We start from the raw sequence: 17,887 nt of genomic DNA on the forward strand, positions 1-17,887 counted from the left end.
TATTTGATGTACCACTCCTATTAGTTTTATTTTTATTTACTGTAATTAGCAGAAAATGAAAATTTATTTGATGGTTACTAGTTAGTAGTTAACATCGAACTGATCAAACAAAAAGCTGTCTACATTTTACATGAAAAACAAACATTACTGAACAAAAATAGCGACTTCTCGGGGACACTTTCCGACCATGCTGTCTACACTTTCTATCACTTTTTAGGAAATCTCATCTCTTTCGAGATCAGCGAGCAAATAGACAAGAGGATACTTGAGGTTCTCGGCGACGTTTGCAATTATGGATTTTGATTGGGGACATCTGAAGCAGTAGAAAAGAGGGATTGGGAACTGGGTATTCATGGAAAGACTGGGATTGTAGTTCTGGGGAGATGAGAGGAAGATAATAGAGATGACAAGAAGAAACACTTGTAATAATTACATGCATATAACTAAAAGCATGTAACTATTACTAATTAAACATGTGGCAGTACTGATTAAAAAAAAAAGACATGTGGCAGTAATATAGACTATGGTTATACTAGGAAAAAGGGTCTTCATGAGTCTTCCTCGAATGCAAACATTATGTTGATCTAGGAAAATGTCAAGATAACAGGAGACAAGACCCTTGGCCGAGAGTATTTGTTGAAAGCGGAGATGAAATATCCGGTAATAGAGAAATCATTAATCAGAGTTGAATCTCGTGGATACACCTTGCAATTTTGTAGCAGTGAAATCGGCGAGCCAAGTTATACATACCGACAAATACATTTTTGATTTGGACATTTCATACAAGGAAATAGTTCAACACCCAGATACGATTCTCTACATTCCTTGAGAGCCGATCATAAACACTTTTGGACAGCCATTTCTTTTACTGTAGTCGCCAGTCTCTTGAATACCTTCAAGTTGTGTCCTACTTTTCCCTGCGATCAAGAAAAGTCCTTTCACTTTAATCACATGATGATTACGAAATAATTTTTTTTTGTAAATCGATTAGGCTATATACATACCTCATTCAGTAATGCAAGCCTTTCTATGATAGGTGACAATTTGCCACAGAGATCAGCAACTTCCTGTTGTTGATGAGATTTTGAACCATATGATGATGCCCACTCATTCGAACTACCAGATCTGCGTATGTAAAAAAAGCTTTCAGCATTGACGCACAAGAGTCATAAACCTAGTCAATAATTGGATTTGCACTTGCAGACACACAAGATGTAAAAGAGTGAGTTATTCGCTGTCACAATTTGCGTAATCCATAAAACTAGGAGTCTCATCCAGAATCATGACTAAGAGGGCCTTCAGAAAACTAAGATATCTATGGTTGAAGATAAAGTAGCATACCTATCTTGGAGATGGATCAAGATGATATTCAGTACATACTCTGTGAGTTGTAGTAACAATGTGATTAACTGGTCCCTGGTGCCCACGATTTTGCACATTTCGACCATAGCTATGTATCTCCTGAGGTTAATAACAAGCATTAAGAACATAAATACAGTACCTGACAGTGTCTCTTCAGGTGACATTTACTTTCATCAACTTGTGAAGTTTAACTATTTGCTTACGCATATTAGGTGTTTAAAATAACTGGGTAAATTTACCCACCATCATGATACAAAGAAGTAAGCATTATCTCTGCTTAATCAACATATCAAAGATACATACTCTATGTGTATATATGACCTACTTCTTCTTGGGCGATTTAGCAAGCAGAAGAAAGAAATTCACTGACCTTTTATGTATGTTGTCTGATGCTGTGACATATTCTTGGCAATCACACATCTTGAGTATTGCATCTACATCTTGTCTTGAGACCTCGTTAATGTCTCTAATCTGCAAATCATACATACAATTCTGAATATATGCAAGTTAAAAAAATTTGAAGGGTAAGAATTAGGATAGTATTAACCTTATGAAGGAGTAAGGACTTTTTCTCTGCTGCTCCCTCGAGGGAATCAGTCACATGCGAAAGAAGAGATGCGAGAAGCATCAACGTTGGTTGCCGTAGTTTAGCGGAGTTATCACAAGAATCATTTGATATCTGTGGCGGCGGGGGTAAGGGTAATAGAGAAGGGGCATGAGTATTTACTTATGTTTGGTAAAAACAACGGGATGATGAGAAATGGACAGAACATAGAGAGGGAAATAGCTACAACAGTACCTGTAACCTCAAAGAACTTTTGGTCACTAGAAAATATAAGAAAGAAGTCAAGCTGAATCGCAACTGAGACAATTTGAGCTCTGATCCCTTCTGTCCACCAGAGGAGAAAACAAAAGAGAAACACAAATATGAGAAACTGAGGACTAGATGACAATAATTTGTGAGGCGCTAATCCATGTACCTGAACTACTTGTCCTTCTCGAGACGGTATGAAAAGCTTGCTCATCAAATCAAACAGCCCTTGAACAAATCCACATTCATCGTTCTCTTCGAAAGGCCAGACCTACAAACACGGAACATAATTTCTATGAAAGTCAATTTAACTCGCTTGTGGTATTTCGGGGAACCTGCTTGAAGATAAAATTATATAAAAGATGAGCAAAAGCCCCTCAATAAGAAAAAAATTAAGAAAACTGTAAGCACCCCAAAGAATTACCTTGCTCAATATTCCTACTGCCAGGATAATTTGCTCCATCAATAAATCATCTGCTTGGGTTACGTCTTCACGAAGAAGTTGGTCAAAAAGCAATTGATGTCCTTTGATAAACTCAATAACTTCACGAACAATTTTATTCCTCCCCTATCAAACGCCCAGATAAAAGGAGAATAAGAAACGTAAATGCAGTTCGCATTTTAAGAAGATCAGGTTACCCAGAAAAAAATGACGACTTGGTAACTAAATAGCAAAAAAAGACTACGTGACAATAAGTCCAGATAATAAGGTTCAGCTATCCAGAATAATTAACAAGAACAATACAAACTGTTCTAAACTTTACAAATGCTTCTGATATCCAGTATTAGTTAGATTGCTCTCTGTCTTACAAGCATACTGCAATTGGCAAGTGATTGTCCCTGTACAACTTAAATTCTCAAAGACGAGTACGGAGTTTCTACTTCTACTTGTTAAAGGCATCATAGATGTATAACTACAATAGAAAAATCAGTAACATGATTCAACTTTCTACAATACCTAAAACAACACACTGGTTTAGGGCAGAGAAAAAGAAAATAATACTGATTTTAATTTTCAAACAAACTGAACTCGGTATCTGTCATTCAGCGATCATTCTCACATAACTCCTCAACTAACTCACAAAGTCCGAAGATGAAAGCTGCATTAGCAATGCAAAAGATAGTAAAAAAGGTCTTCTAAAGAAAAGAGGCTGACCTCAACAAATTCAGAGGTCTCAACCAATGAAGTGAGGGAAAACACCAATCTTAGGACAGCAGTAATTATTGTTCGTTGCTTTTGAACATCATATCCTGTGTCAGTCTGAAGCTTCATATTGACCCGCCTCATATTTCCCTAGAATGTACTTTTGGGCTTATAACCAGAGAAATATCGAGGTCACATAAAAAAAGCAGATAACTATTAGGTTTTTACCTTGAAACTGGTAGCTCTAGATGAGGCGATATGTTCCAGTGCACCCATGGAGAACAGAACCTGGCCTCCTGACTTTCCGTACTTGTGGCTTATTCTAAGTAGCAATGCAAATTCTGCCTCTAAGGTACATGCTCGCTGTTGTGACTCCAGCAAATGTCTTCCATCCTGGGCCTAATGATATAACAAATACACATGTATAAATGCAAGTCCTAGAAATAAGTATACCCACATATTAATCATGTCTCCAAAATTTAAAAACGGGAGGCATATGAAGACTATATAATCATCAATACCTAATCAGTAAATGGGGTATAAAAGACACGAGTTAAGGTGTATATGCTTTTCATGTGGATCAGAAAGTCAAACCAGCTGCTAATTGTCCACAATATGCCTCTTAAAGAAGATTTAACATGCTTGCGATACTAATTTGACCAGCTTACATATATGTATACTGTAACCTTGAATTTCCATGAGTGAACTTGTACACACTGAGGGCATTTTTTACTCTAATGCAATTTTATCTATTGGTGCTGATTTTTAAGTCAACTCAAACTAACTAACCACCAGTAGTTACCAAAGTTAAAGCAAAAAAAAAAATTACGTCAATGAGCTTACTATAAATATTTTACAATACATAACACAATCAGTAATTAAGAGGAAACATACCTGGTGGGAGATATTACTAATGCTGCCAAGGCAAGAGCGTATGAAACCTCTGCTCTGAAGCTGACTAAGAAAATATCTCTCGTGATCAATACAAACAAGAGCTTCCAGCACGTAAAGTGAAATCGTTTTTCCAAATTCACTGCCTTGACATGCATCCTTGATTACCTGAAATTCGTATTCTCAATGTGAAAAAGTGCAAATGATTATACGCTTATAGCTAATAATAAGAAAGAAGTAGCATTTACCAGATCCAAGATGCCCTGAGCTTCTTTCTTTATTATAGCAAAGTTGGCACGAGCAAGGTCAGCCTGCTCCTTGTCAATCTAAAAACACAAGAAAAATCAGCATCGAAGCATACATGGCCTGAACAAATACGTCTCTAATAAGCAAACACATACCTTCTGGATATCCAAATCTGCATCATCTTGTTCACTCAGTAACAAGAATTGCACGACTGATGTTGGCACCTCCAGAGCAATCATATGCTGGCAATACTGAAAATAGCTCAAGAGCAATGCATATTGGCTGATAGAGAAAGGAAAATGAGTTAGGAACGGGGATAAACTGAATATAGATCATCTGGGCAGAAAATAACTGCGTGTTGTATTATAACTAAGTTCAAATAGAAGAACTAGAGCTTAGAAGCATACCGCCTTCTCAAGGATTCTGATGACTCGTGCCTTAGAATTGCCATAACAAGTTTCAAAAGAAGTGAATGGCAAGCACCAGTGGATAAATGTTTTACCATCATGACATCTAGACATGTCACTGTGTCAGAACTCAAGGCACCATGAAACAAAAATCTATCATCACGAAGTTTGGCAATGCAGGTAAGGGCGACCTAATAAAACCTAAAGTTAGTACATGGAGAGCACATTTAAACAATATAATAAACTCAAAAGCTAAAACACACCTGAGTAAGTACAAACGCCATTTTTAATGAACAATCTGGAGAAGCAGAGGCACTTAGAGAGGCGTCAAGTATCCTGCCAACGACCAGAGAAGAAAAAGTCAGGCAATGTTCAAGAAAGCTATACAAACAAATAACCTCTGGCACGGAAGGAACTCACCGATACAAAATTTCAGATCGATTATCGAGAGAAGATATTCTTCTGCAGGCAGATATCTAAAACAAAACAGATAAAGCATAACAAAAAGATAAATACGTTATATCTTGGAAAAGTGGCACATAATCATGATTACTAAAGCTGATCTGAGATTTTTAGGAGAGCAATCAACCTCAACAATCTGAGACCAGCCAGCTAACATATGGAGTTGGGCAGCTTGCTCCTCAAGGTTTCGATTATACTTCCATCCCCATTTCAACAGCTGTTGAATTGTCTCTCTAACTTCATTAACCTCAGCAACATTTTGAAAACTATCCACTAGGGGAAATCCAGAATGTAGTTTCTAAACATAAATAGAATTTAATTAGACAAAAAAGTATTACATGAAAAATTTATTGGAGAGAAGATCTGGTCTCAAGTATCACAAGAACAAACCTGATAGAGTTTGTTACTGAAGGAAGATAGATCAATCAGGCGATCACCACGCTCAGAATAATAGTAGATACTGCCACTTACAGAGGGATCACGGTTCCCAAGTATTTCCTCCACCTGTAATTAAACTCCATATTCAGATCACTATACTCAACGCAGACACACAGACATATTCTCAAGCCTTACCAATGTGTCATACTTTCGGCTAGACACAATTTGAGGAAGCTGCATCGAAGCATCAGGAGATCTAAACTGGAGGATTTCAAGCAACGCCAATACCTGAACTCAATTCAAAAAGAGAAACAAAAGTAAGAAAGCTGTTCCCATGAACAACCTCAAACTAGGTAAGAAATGATGACACATAGAGCTTTCAGAAGTCCAGTGAAAGAAAGTGATGTTGCATGGGAAAAAGCGACATATTTTTTTTTTCAAAATACTACCGTTCAAGGAAAACTAACTATAGGGTGATGTGCATGCTGGTGACTTCAGAAAGTGGGGTCAGTACAGTTATTTGTACCATCCATGGATTGTCTAATAAATAAAATGGTAGAATGACAGATCAGTGCTACACATGTAGCACCAATAAACCTACGAACTAATAATCATTCAGGCAGAACATCAGCGAAAGTATCATTACTAGACCGTAGGATAAAACAAGGAAGTTTCTAAAGTCGCATAGTTTAAGCATCAAACCATTAGAGATTCTTAACTCACCTTACTTTTACTGATTGAACTAGTTCCAGCATAATCAAGACCATCCTGAAGAGGATATGTACTGGAAGAATAAAGTTCGTTCCCTGCTTCAGTTACCTCCCGCCCAAAAAGATGAGAAAGTATGCTCTGACACGCCTCCAGGTGATCTGAACTGCTTCCAGAACCATTGTGCAATGCAATAGCTAGAAGTTTTAACAGCCACGCCCTCTGAGAAAGGTATAGATGAATGAGAAATAATATCAATAACATAAAGGACTCCTTAACATTGAAATAAAATATAAATTCGGAACACAATTCAGAACCAGTATTGATGTGTTCTAGGAACACATTCGGAATTTCGGATGATGGATACTATTACGAACGGAAAAAAAGAGATAAAGCGTAGTGCATACAATATTTTAACCACAGGCAGAAACAGAACACATGATATCTTAGCAAAACAGAAATGGAATACAGATGACATAACAAGAAACGAATCTACCGACAGAAATTTCAAGCCGACAGAAATTTCAAGGTGTCGCAATATTAAGAAGGAAAGAGTGCATATATGCAGATTGTCATTTTCGTCTATGAAAAACTAGCCGAAGAAATATTACGTATAGGTAGTATCTTATTGGATATGGGAGGAAAAGAAGAACTGGTATGATTATAGATTTGCGAAGAAAAAAAAAACTTACAAGGGATTGGGTGAAAAAATAATAATAATAACCTAGGGACACACTCCACTAGAAGAAAGAAAACCGCTTATAGGCAGTCAATATTTTATGTAAACTAAAAATATGTTTGATACAAAGAATGAACTGGTAACATACTATCATGAAAGTAAGTAGATACCTGATGAAGTGAACTAATACGGAGCGTCTGGCTACCACTTCTTTTTGGAAGGGTAGCAACACCGATGGTATCAAGATGCTGCGACATTAAGGCATATAAGAGGGGATGAGTAAACAATAAGTCACCTGTGACTTAGATGGGACAGCCCACCAAGGATAGAATGGCACATTCAAGTACAAGGAGAAGATAATCTAGTGTACCCGAAGAAAAAACTGATACTTTTTGCTGCTCAAGAGATCCATGATTGGACCACTAGTTAATGGATCCAAACTCAGCTCACACAAAAGCTGCAAAGAGTGAAAGATGGTTAAGAAAACAATTGACCAAATAGAACTCGCTTTTTTGAATAGACCGGATAGTTATCATCCTGGATCAGCATGTCTCACCTGAAAGCCACACTCAAAGAGTAAGAAGTTTATATCAGGGTTTGGAAGTTTTTCCAGCATTTCAAGAATGACCTTCAGACAACTGCAGATTGCAAAAAAAAAATGAAGATTATGGTTGGGAGATATACGTTATCATACAATGCCAACAAATGACAATCAAACCTGTAGTGGAACTTAGGCTGCAAAACTGTGCCTTCCACCGGGGCATCCAGGTCAAACTTAAGAAGCAAATGAGTGATATTTGGTGCAGGCCGGTTGATACAGTCAACCAGAAGCTACAAATGTAATGGTCATATCGTTGAGGATAGAAGGTGTACGGATAAATAAATAATAAGGAGAGACAATAAAACCCATTAAAACGCGAAGAAACCCCATTTAACATCCCTAGACCAAACCATAGTGCACAGAGTATGATATTCTACAAAGTGAACCCATCAATTGATGAAAATAACCTGCATAATAAGGACCCCTAGATCATCGCAGCTGTTCTCTACAACTTCACCCTCTTCAAGTCGTAGCTCAAGGCAGGATGCATAATCCTCAATCAAGGAATTTGCAGCGTTCATTTTAATCAGCATTGGAACGAGTCCAACCAAGCGAGAACTGTTTCAAGAGTACGATTAATTAAAACCCATGTACATAGCAAATTAAAACACAAGGTCAGACAAATTATACATAGCAAAGGAAATCAATCACATATTTTTAAAACTAATGTATCTGAAAGCAGTTTGTAATGGTATATGCCAGTGCTATCTGAGAAACAAGTTACATGTGACTGAACAGACTACAAATGAAAAGAAGTGGCTCTGTAAAATTTAGTTATCACCTTAAGATGTTCATCAATTTGATTGACGATCTTTGAATCTGAGGAAGAGAATCATATCTGACATACTCCAGCAAGGCCACAATTTGATTATGATCTTGCGAGAGAATTATATCCAAAGGCTGCAGAAATAACAAAATTAAACATAAGTACCTGACCGTCTTGTGCCTTATAACATAAAAACATGGAAAGGGTGATTCATGAAGAAATAAAAAATGTTCGTTTAATAGACGGTTGGATATTAATTCACGACTCATCAAGCAATAACCAAATTAACAACAGTGTCCATGTTCATATTTTACACCACGTAACACAACAGTGGAGCAGGTTGGAGAAGGAATACTATTTATTGCTATTAGTCAAGTAGGTTATGATCACAAAGAAAATTGCCTGAACTTCTGTACCCTTCACCTTTGACTTAATGTTAGTAACCTTAATTGAATGGTATACGCGAAGATAAATACATCACTGTTAATAAGACAATAGAATGCTGAACAAATTTAAGAGAAAAAAAGGCAGTCGAGCAAAGTGTGCAAATTCTAGAATATATCATGTATGGATTGGAAGTTGTATAAATTGATGAAATACCTAAACTTAGTAACAGATAATGTCAACTTCCTACACAGTACCAGAAACCTCTGACTCTGTTCAGAAGAACATATTAATACTCTTTGAAAAAACTACTTTATATATCTAACTGCATTTCCACTACATATTAAGAGATCGAGAAATCAGAAGAAACACAAAGTAAAGCTTCGAAGCATCACAAGAACAACAAGGTACCTGGTACAGCGGACGCCAGACATCAGAAACAAGCAAATCCTTGTCAAAGACAAGTAATAAGATTTCCAAAGAGAGTTGCACAGCCTTTTCCAAGATCTTCCCGTAAGTTTTACTCATTCGCTCGCTCATGATAGAATTGACCCCAACCTGAAGGACACTCATAAGGTTCCTATACAGCGTTTTCCCACTCATGAAATCCTGAGAAAAAAAGTTGAACCTATTATATATATATATCATATATAACATGTCTACTAGAGATAAGGATTGTGTTTCCACTGTAAAAATAAAAAGCAAGAATATTTTAGTTACTACTTTTAGTAATTCTATAACTGGTAGCTGCGTTTGTAGTGAAGATGTTTCAGCTGACACCAAAAACTGTGAATGCTCAGTAAATCCATCAAGATCCTCCTCCTGAATATCATACATGCTTAAGATCCTGAAGTGTAATGCAGAAAATGTTAATCCACTTCAACATGCATATACACACATTTAAAACATGTCCTTATTTCTGCTAAAAGAAAAAAAAAATTTGGCAGAGCAAGAAAAAGGAAAGCATCAAAGATAGAAGCACAAGTTTACATGTGAAAATGTTGAAGGCACGCCACAACCAATTGCCACTTCTCACAAGGATCTGAGTATGCCCTTTGAGGAAAGGGGGCGAATACATGATCATAAACAAATCTGAAGATGCCAATAAATCTACAAAAAACATGTATATAAAAAACGTCAGCCCCAAAATTTCTATGACTAAGATTCACGTAGAGATACGACAATCTAAGGCTACTACCTACGACCACGATCAGTCACATCTTTCTCTCCCGCAATCAGAGCGTTAATAAGATTAAGGAACGATATTGTTGAAGGATATTGTTCTCTCCTTGCTTCAATTTCATTTAACTCGAACTGCATATCATAGACCTGCATATAAAAAAGTCTTAATTAGTTTCAAAATAAGCCAAAGATTCACTCCAGCTGGAATAACAAAAAGATGCACCAAACAACACATGCCATACTAACTTTACCTACAACGAACATAGAGCAGCGAGTTATGTGAATACTCAGAGAAAAAAACATCACATGAAAGTCTTTCATACTTAGAATATTATGAGGTTGTTGAAGGAATAAGACAAATATCAATATTGTGACAAACAGCTACTTTACATGGCAAAATAATTTTTTTATGCGAGATGACAAACCTTCTTTGATGCGTAAGTTAAAAAAATCAATGCAGTAATAAAAATCTAAACAACTACAGAAGAAATAAAGTTGAGATGTCTATTCATAATATTCCCTATGAAGCCAAGCATTTACCTGAGAAGATTGGTCAGTCTTTCCAACCGGTGATCCCACGACAACCGGCAGATCATACTGCTCAAGAAAAGCCCAGATAGAGTCCCTCAATTCTGGAAATACATGAACAAAAACAGCAATGGTCTTCCTAAGAGCACCCTGCAGAAAATACAGTTACCATAAACGCAAGTTTGATATGTACTGATGCCAGAGGCTTTTTACAGATCATATGACAGTCAAAGCGTAAGGAGAAGGATCTCCAGCATGCCACTGACCTTCAGATATGGAGGAACGTTTTCGTAACCAAGAAGCTTAAAAAATGGTTCGATATCAGGAAACCAATTTTTCCTCTCAGTAGGATTACCATTCTCAACAACCTGCAGAATATGAAAAACACACTTACTGACCAAATAAAAAAATATATGCAGTGTAAAAATCAGTTCACAGTAGAAAACATTTGCAAAGAGGTTTAAACAACATATTGCCAAATCCCTCCCAGATGAGGAAGCATTTGCAAGTATGTTCAAACATATGTTTCAAAGATGAAAAGGATCCACTTGAAGAGAGAAAGCACGTATGTACGCAATTAGAACTGAATCGGAGTTAAGCCATGTTTCTTAGGAGCCATCTTAGTTATCAATTTTCTACAAAAAGGTTACTAAATTTAGAAGGAAAGTAGAGCCAGAATATATTTAAACAACGTTATATTACCTTTTGAAGTACATTCAGATATGCAACAAGTGCTTTTGCATCGCCCTCCAGGAAGTCTGGCATCACCGTTCCAGCAGTTTGAAGAGACTGCTTGAACTTATCATCGTAAATTGCTATGCAATCAAACAAAGTGGCCCATCCTATACTGCGAAATGTTGTACCCTTGAGCAACTCATAGACCTTAGAAGCACCTTCTTGAGTTGAAGCCTGGGCAGAGTAAAGATGACAGTCAGGAAACTTAATGGATAAAGGGGTAAAAGGGATCTCACAAAAAAAAAACGATATAAAGACTTCTCGTACCAAAGTCCGCAGCATTTCCAAGAATGCCACAAGAGTTTTGAAATTTGTGTGATCCTCTCCGGCAAAATTTACAAAAGTCCACAAGACATCATTCCCGTAGAGTAGCTCCGGTTCTTTCTGCAAGAGCTTGTAATATCAAGACTCGAAAGAAGGTATATGGTATGAAAAATGAAATGTGATCCAATCCGTTTGGTTTTCGAATGCTCATTATTATGCTACGAGAGACAAAAATAGCTTCAACAATAACTGTTCGACTGGCTAGTGGTTCTTTACCTGATATATGTTGCTTACAAACTCCATAAGGGAAATAAAGGGCAGTGGCCTGTCAGCCTCTTCAGTCTGCATACTGCCGTCAAGTGAATCATTAATTCGGTAAGAATTAAGAACACTCATAGCCATGTCCTTGGATTCCTTCACCTGGAATATAAGAATGATCAGGCTAGACGCAGGAAATAAACATGCAGATGGCATATATTAAACTTATCAGACACTATCAGATCAGAAAATATCCAGGTGCAGTCGTAAATTTTTTATTTTCTATGCCACTAATCTCAAAAGTGATTAAGAAATCATCAGAGATTGCGACTAATGCATTACTTCCTCATTCGAAAAGCATATATCACCATGTTTTGTCATTCTTATCAGAACATGAACCTAGGGATAAAAAACTACCAAGCTTTACTCTATTATGTTGCAGCGTTCAAGCTTTGATCACCAACAGATACTCAATACTACACAAATGCTAGGTAAAGATACTGAACAAACCTTGTCTCTTGCAATCGGGTGAGATAAAAAACAAGAGGTTAACTTGTGTAGATACGCATTGTATATGTATATCATGTCCTCCTCATCATTCTGCGTGTAGCAACCACCAAAATGTCAGTCATTGATAGACCCACACAAGGGGGTCAAAGATAAAAACTGTAACGAGGCTAAAATTTGAGAGTCACTAAATAAGCAAGATTATAGTGACTATGCACGAATAAATCAAACATCCAAGAGGAACCCATCGAACACCAAATAATAAAACCATATTCTCAAGTAGAGATCTATATCACAACTTTTCTTCAATAAAAGCTCAAGAATTCAAATATGTCATCTACTAGCTGGAAATAAAAGTAACTCTTCACAGTTAATGTTCGTCAAATGATATTAAGTCGCAGAAAATCCAACAGGCGCCCAGCTTTTGAGAGACATTAACTGAATACGCAAAATTCCTGGCAATGATGTCTAAAATTGAAGTACCTGGTAGGCTGCAGTTTGAAGAACATTATCCAGCAAAAACTGAAACACATTTTTTGAAAAGATGGACTCCAGGCAGGAGCATATGTGCCCCATATCAGTTGTTGACGCAGCAGAAATTGTATCCATTCCAGATATTCCATCATATATCAACATTAAATGCACAGCCCATGCAAGCCTTATGCCACCAATGAAGCCATCAGCAGTGAGGTCACTGCCAGAAGCCATGACCTGAAGTGTGTTTTAATGTGTCAGTTTTCAGTGATACGGACAAGCCGCGACAGAAAATGTATCAACTCGTCTTACAATATTCTGAAATTCTGTCCTAAACGAAGCATCTTGAGATATCATAGATGACTTATCCGATAGTGCACTGATGGCATCTGATATGAAGGTAATGATGAGAGAAAACAGAAGACTAAAATTGATCTGCAACAAAGAAATTGATCATGTCACGTAATACAAAAATATACATATAATACGCGCAAATGAAGTGAAACTCATAAAAGCTTCCATGTCATGGAGAGGATTAGCATGAACCTGATAGTTTATGGTGTCATTTCCTTGAGTTAATTGAACTGCATTGTCTTTTAAAACATTGTATATGTCCTTCACATCTTTTGGACCTGCGAAGAACAAATTTCTTTGAAGCATGACAATAAAATAGCAAAAATCCTCAAGAGCAGAAACAAAAAAAATAACAGCAGTGCTTTAGTACTATAGATTAACCATTTTAATATCCATAGAACAAAACAAGAGCCAAAATATAGCATATGTATCAAACACCATAAATCACATACGATACTCAACTTCAATCAAGCATGCAAGCACATTCAATGCATGCCAACAGACATAGCGTAAGTGAAAACACAATATATTCATAGCACATTGCGTAACGACCTAACTAGTCTGGCACATAAGTTTCCTAGCAAACTTATACGACAACTTATCAGTAGTTTTACTTGCTACGGTATACAATAGAACTTACGAAAAGCAGCACTCAATTACTTAACAAGTGGCACCCTTCGTGCAAAAGCTTTATTAAAAATAGTCAAGCTTACCAGGTCTATCAACCAAAATCGAAAGAACAAGGCAATGTCCCAGGATCAGTCTTTCCCTATGAACAACAGCTCTTCGTTCAACAAGAGCACCTCTCGAGTCAATAAGGTATTGTTCACATAAGGGCCCACCCAAGCCAGAAGGTTCCTCCCGATTGAGTTCCTAACAACAAAAATTTGCTATCATGAAAATCATAACATAATGATGGCTAAGAGAAAGTCATTAACTGTCTGAGTTTAAAATGAAATCTTTCGTTCGGTATGAACTCTATCAGCCGAAGACAATGTCCATCAAAATATTCAAAAGATTACGCTTGAACTCATGTTGGTCGTAATGCAAAGAAAGATGTTAATAACAAGTCTTAAACAAAATGGAATCGCAACTCTCTTTGAATTTAACGCTAACATAGAGTCACCTAAAACAAATTTCAAAGATGAGGCTAACATAGGATGTAAAAATACCCAAGCGTCTTGTGTAGTCGACAATTTTAAGAGTATCATAAAACATTAACCAAACGATTCAAAAAAAGAACAGGTGAAAACAGTAAACAATCATTTTCACGAGGTGGACCAATTTTTAGTAGTCACAATACCTTAATGTTTACCCCATGGTTCAATGTGCACTAAAGTAAATAGTTACACAGTAGAAATTTTGAAAAGTTTGTGAAGACTTCAAATAATTAATCGGAAAAAAATTTGATAAAACTCTCTGAAATAAATGGATAGCAAAACAGATGTCTCCATGGATACTCCACGAACTATACAGATATCACAGCATGAACGTATGAGGATGTATCCCAAAAGAACCTAAGCGGTAATTACCTTTATAAGAGTAATTAACCGTTGTCTGAGCCCAGCTTTAATCAGATCTTCTAACAGGCCCTGAATGTCAGCTATAAGATCAGGCTCAACCCCCTGGTCCATAACAACTGCCTGTTCAACAAGAAAAAGGTACCGCGTGATGATGCAAAGAAGAAAAAAAGGAAAAAAAAAAAGCTAGAAATATAAAATGAGTGCCAGCTATACCCTCAGGAGTGTGTAGAGCGTTGATGTAAGATCTCTTCTCCCTGTGTACCATAGTCCAATTGCAAGGCGTTGAATCTCAAGCGGATCCCGTCCCATCAAACCCCACTACGCATAGGATAAAATATAAGAGCATATCCCAAAAAATAAAAAATAACTCCACTAGAAGCTAAGAGGTGAGAGTGAAAGGGGGTCGACCTCCTGGTTTGCAGATACAAGCAGACGAACAGAATCTATCTCATTCAGGTGAAGCTCATCACTCAGTTTCAAACTCTACAATCAGTTACAGTACCGTTAGATCTTATAGAACATAGAATCATCTAAAGATAATGAAAAATTGCATCTACAGTTTGCATCATAACTAGAGAGAAACTTTGCTTATAATCGGAGTCCATTGAGAAGCAGCGACACTTACAATCGCAACATCTTGGTCATCCAACGATATCGGCAACGAATCAGGAAGTCGAATCTCTCGGGACTGAACTTGCGCTCTATCGGACGCCTTCGGAGGCTGAAACAGAAAATTAAAAAAAAGATTCAGAGCTCGAGAGAAATCGGAAAAATTGAAATCGAAAGCTAACGGAAGGATCTCGAATCGAGTACCGGGAAGGAGAGGAGGTTCTGGAAAGAGGAGAAGGAGTTGCGAATGGCGTGAGTGAGTTCGATTCGCTGCGTGGGGGTTGTCGCCGACGATCCCAGCAGCGAGGACTGTACTATGGCCGCTAACTCTTTCGGCGAAACCATTTCAGGTAGCAGACGAGAAACTAGCCGCGGAGTAACGAACAAAACCCCTCCGAAGAAAAAACCCTAACACGAGAGAGCTTTAAAGCAATAGTGCGCCTCCAGACCTTTTTAAGATTTTGACGAGCTGCCCTCCTTTTTTACGGACTCAATGAGCATTTGATATCATTAACGGTGTTAAATAAGTATATAAATATAATAAATTTATTGTATTTTAGAGTAAATTAATAGTTTTTTTACACCAAGCAGAAATCATAATTTTAAATATAATATTTTCAAAAAGAAATTTTTTATTTTTATTTAGACATCATTATACTATATTTTTCTCTCGAACTTCAATGGTTTAATAAAGTTAAAATTACATTTTATATAAATAATTTTTTTATTATATTATATTTAATGATTATTTTAAATATATTTTTTATCATCCAGTTTTAAATATATATATAGGGCCCTCACATAGCCATTTTGAAGTTTTGGTCACCAAAATAACCCCATGAAATAAAATAACCAAAAGATATTTCATTAAATAGGTAAAAGACTCTTCTACACATTGTTTTATAGATATAAAAATATAAATAATTATTTAAATAAATAATAAGAATAAAAAACTTATATTTTCAAATTCGCATTTTTATATTTTCAATGTTTTTGTCAAATTTTCTTTTTGATATTCGAAAATATTTTTTGAAACTATTTTTGAAATTTTAATATTTATGTATTTATTTTTAAAATTATAAACTTCACCCCTAAAATCTGACCCCTCAACTCTAAACTCTAAGTTTAGATTAGTTAACCGTAAATGTATAAGTGTATAGTTGCTCTTTAATTGAACTTCTTTTGATCATTTTTTTCCGTGTAGGCTCTTTTGGTGAAAAAACAAACTAAAAAGGCTATTCTAGATTTTTTTTTTTTTGTCATCAAGTACAGACTCATACTGACTCTGTGAACCACTCCGGTAGATTTTGATCCATGTGAACGACAAACGACGGTTGTTTCCTGACACTGCGTGCTAGGCTATCCGCTCTTGAATTTTGCGTCCTTGGTACATATGTATATAAATTTCTCATATATGAATTCTAATTAGTTTTGGATTTCTGTTTGTTTTAGTTAAAATATGTTAAACTGAAAAAATTAATTTGAAAATCAACCTAATAACCGATAAATTTATATAAAATTTTAATCATTTACCTATAAAAACAATATTTGATTAGTGTTGCTTTAGTTTTGTATTTGTTAATTACCTATAAATTTTTTATTAATGTGATATATATATATATATATTAATTTAATAGGATATATGAGTTATTAATTATTAATATATCTTAACAGTTGTTAAGCAATATAGATAACCAGGAAAAACGGTCAAAAATATAGTTTTATTGATTAAAAAATCCATAATTACAATAGTTTGGATTATGGACCCCAGTTCTAGCCGCCTATCTATAGTCGAAGTTTTAGATAATTGATCCCTAGTTTTAGGATTTGTGTCCTTTTTATTAGTTGAGAACACCCTTAAGTAAAAATACTATAATTTGACTGGTTAAAATATGATATAACTAAGATGATGTGTATTGATGAGTTAAATATGATTCAATTCCACCAAAAAATATAGTAAGATGGGATTATTAACCAAATCTAAATCCAGCAAGATGGATTTCTTAACCAAATTTTTGTTTATAAATGTCTTTCTTTGGTTTTTGAAAATTATTTTCATTTTCTTTTGCAGATCTATAGATTTGTATAAAATTTTAAATTTTCCTCCATAAAATTTAAGATATGAGCCCATTATAATCGATTTCATCTAAGCCATAAAGATTATGAATAATCGAGTAAACTTTAGAAATCTTATGAAAGTGAAATTTTGGTTGAGTTTCACTTATATTTTAGTTATGTTTCTTGCTTCAATATACCTCTTAAAACTGATCACGTTATGTTTCTTTTATTTTATATTATTAATTTGTGTAAGCTATCAAATTTAACATTAATATAACATACTTCTTTGGTAGACATCAAATTTAATATTTTACTATATATTATTTAATATTAAATTTCTGTAATTTGACATGAATGATTGAAGTGCACCAACAAACTAGATTTTTGTATTAGACATGTGGTGCAGACCAATACATTAGACTATGTATGTCACCAATAGTATCACAATTTCAACATAACACACTTTCAAAATAAATGATGTTAAACAATGGTTTTTTTGTAGTGCACGAGTTCAATATAACAAAAGTTCAGATTTATATAGCCTGCTTTTGTAAGT

General features: G+C 35.6%; 1 protein-coding gene across 2 annotated transcripts; it reads right to left on the reverse strand.

Moving 5' to 3' along the window:
* Positions 1 to 654: 654 nt before the first annotated feature.
* On the reverse strand, positions 655 to 15,760 carry LOC106358464 (nuclear pore complex protein NUP205). Of its 2 annotated transcripts, none has more exons than XM_013798269.3 (45): positions 15,478 to 15,760; positions 15,290 to 15,385; positions 15,073 to 15,147; positions 14,878 to 14,982; positions 14,674 to 14,784; positions 13,855 to 14,014; positions 13,334 to 13,419; positions 13,100 to 13,222; positions 12,797 to 13,024; positions 12,317 to 12,406; positions 11,825 to 11,968; positions 11,552 to 11,668; positions 11,252 to 11,458; positions 10,816 to 10,917; positions 10,562 to 10,699; positions 10,038 to 10,168; positions 9,830 to 9,949; positions 9,563 to 9,686; positions 9,251 to 9,448; positions 8,471 to 8,589; positions 8,097 to 8,247; positions 7,807 to 7,919; positions 7,645 to 7,726; positions 7,459 to 7,545; positions 7,259 to 7,336; positions 6,425 to 6,631; positions 5,897 to 5,989; positions 5,714 to 5,827; positions 5,451 to 5,621; positions 5,282 to 5,337; positions 5,125 to 5,197; positions 4,862 to 5,052; positions 4,610 to 4,736; positions 4,457 to 4,534; positions 4,212 to 4,376; positions 3,546 to 3,716; positions 3,330 to 3,467; positions 2,598 to 2,741; positions 2,343 to 2,444; positions 2,162 to 2,248; positions 1,910 to 2,041; positions 1,733 to 1,833; positions 1,342 to 1,461; positions 1,005 to 1,125; positions 655 to 917 (listed from the first exon to the last, which is right to left on the reverse strand). In XM_013798269.3, exons 1-45 carry the CDS (start codon positions 15,616 to 15,618, stop codon positions 837 to 839), a joined length of 5,598 nt encoding a protein of 1,865 aa, XP_013653723.2. In that variant the 5' UTR covers positions 15,619 to 15,760; the 3' UTR covers positions 655 to 836. The 2 variants fall into 2 exon arrangements, with proteins under 2 accessions (XP_013653723.2, XP_013653722.2); XM_013798268.3 differs by having other exon boundaries at positions 2,162 to 2,251.
* Positions 15,761 to 17,887: the final 2,127 nt, after the last annotated feature.

This window comes from Brassica napus, chromosome A7 (genome assembly GCF_020379485.1).
Source record: "Brassica napus cultivar Da-Ae chromosome A7, Da-Ae, whole genome shotgun sequence".
Lineage (NCBI taxonomy): Eukaryota > Viridiplantae > Streptophyta > Magnoliopsida > Brassicales > Brassicaceae > Brassica > Brassica napus.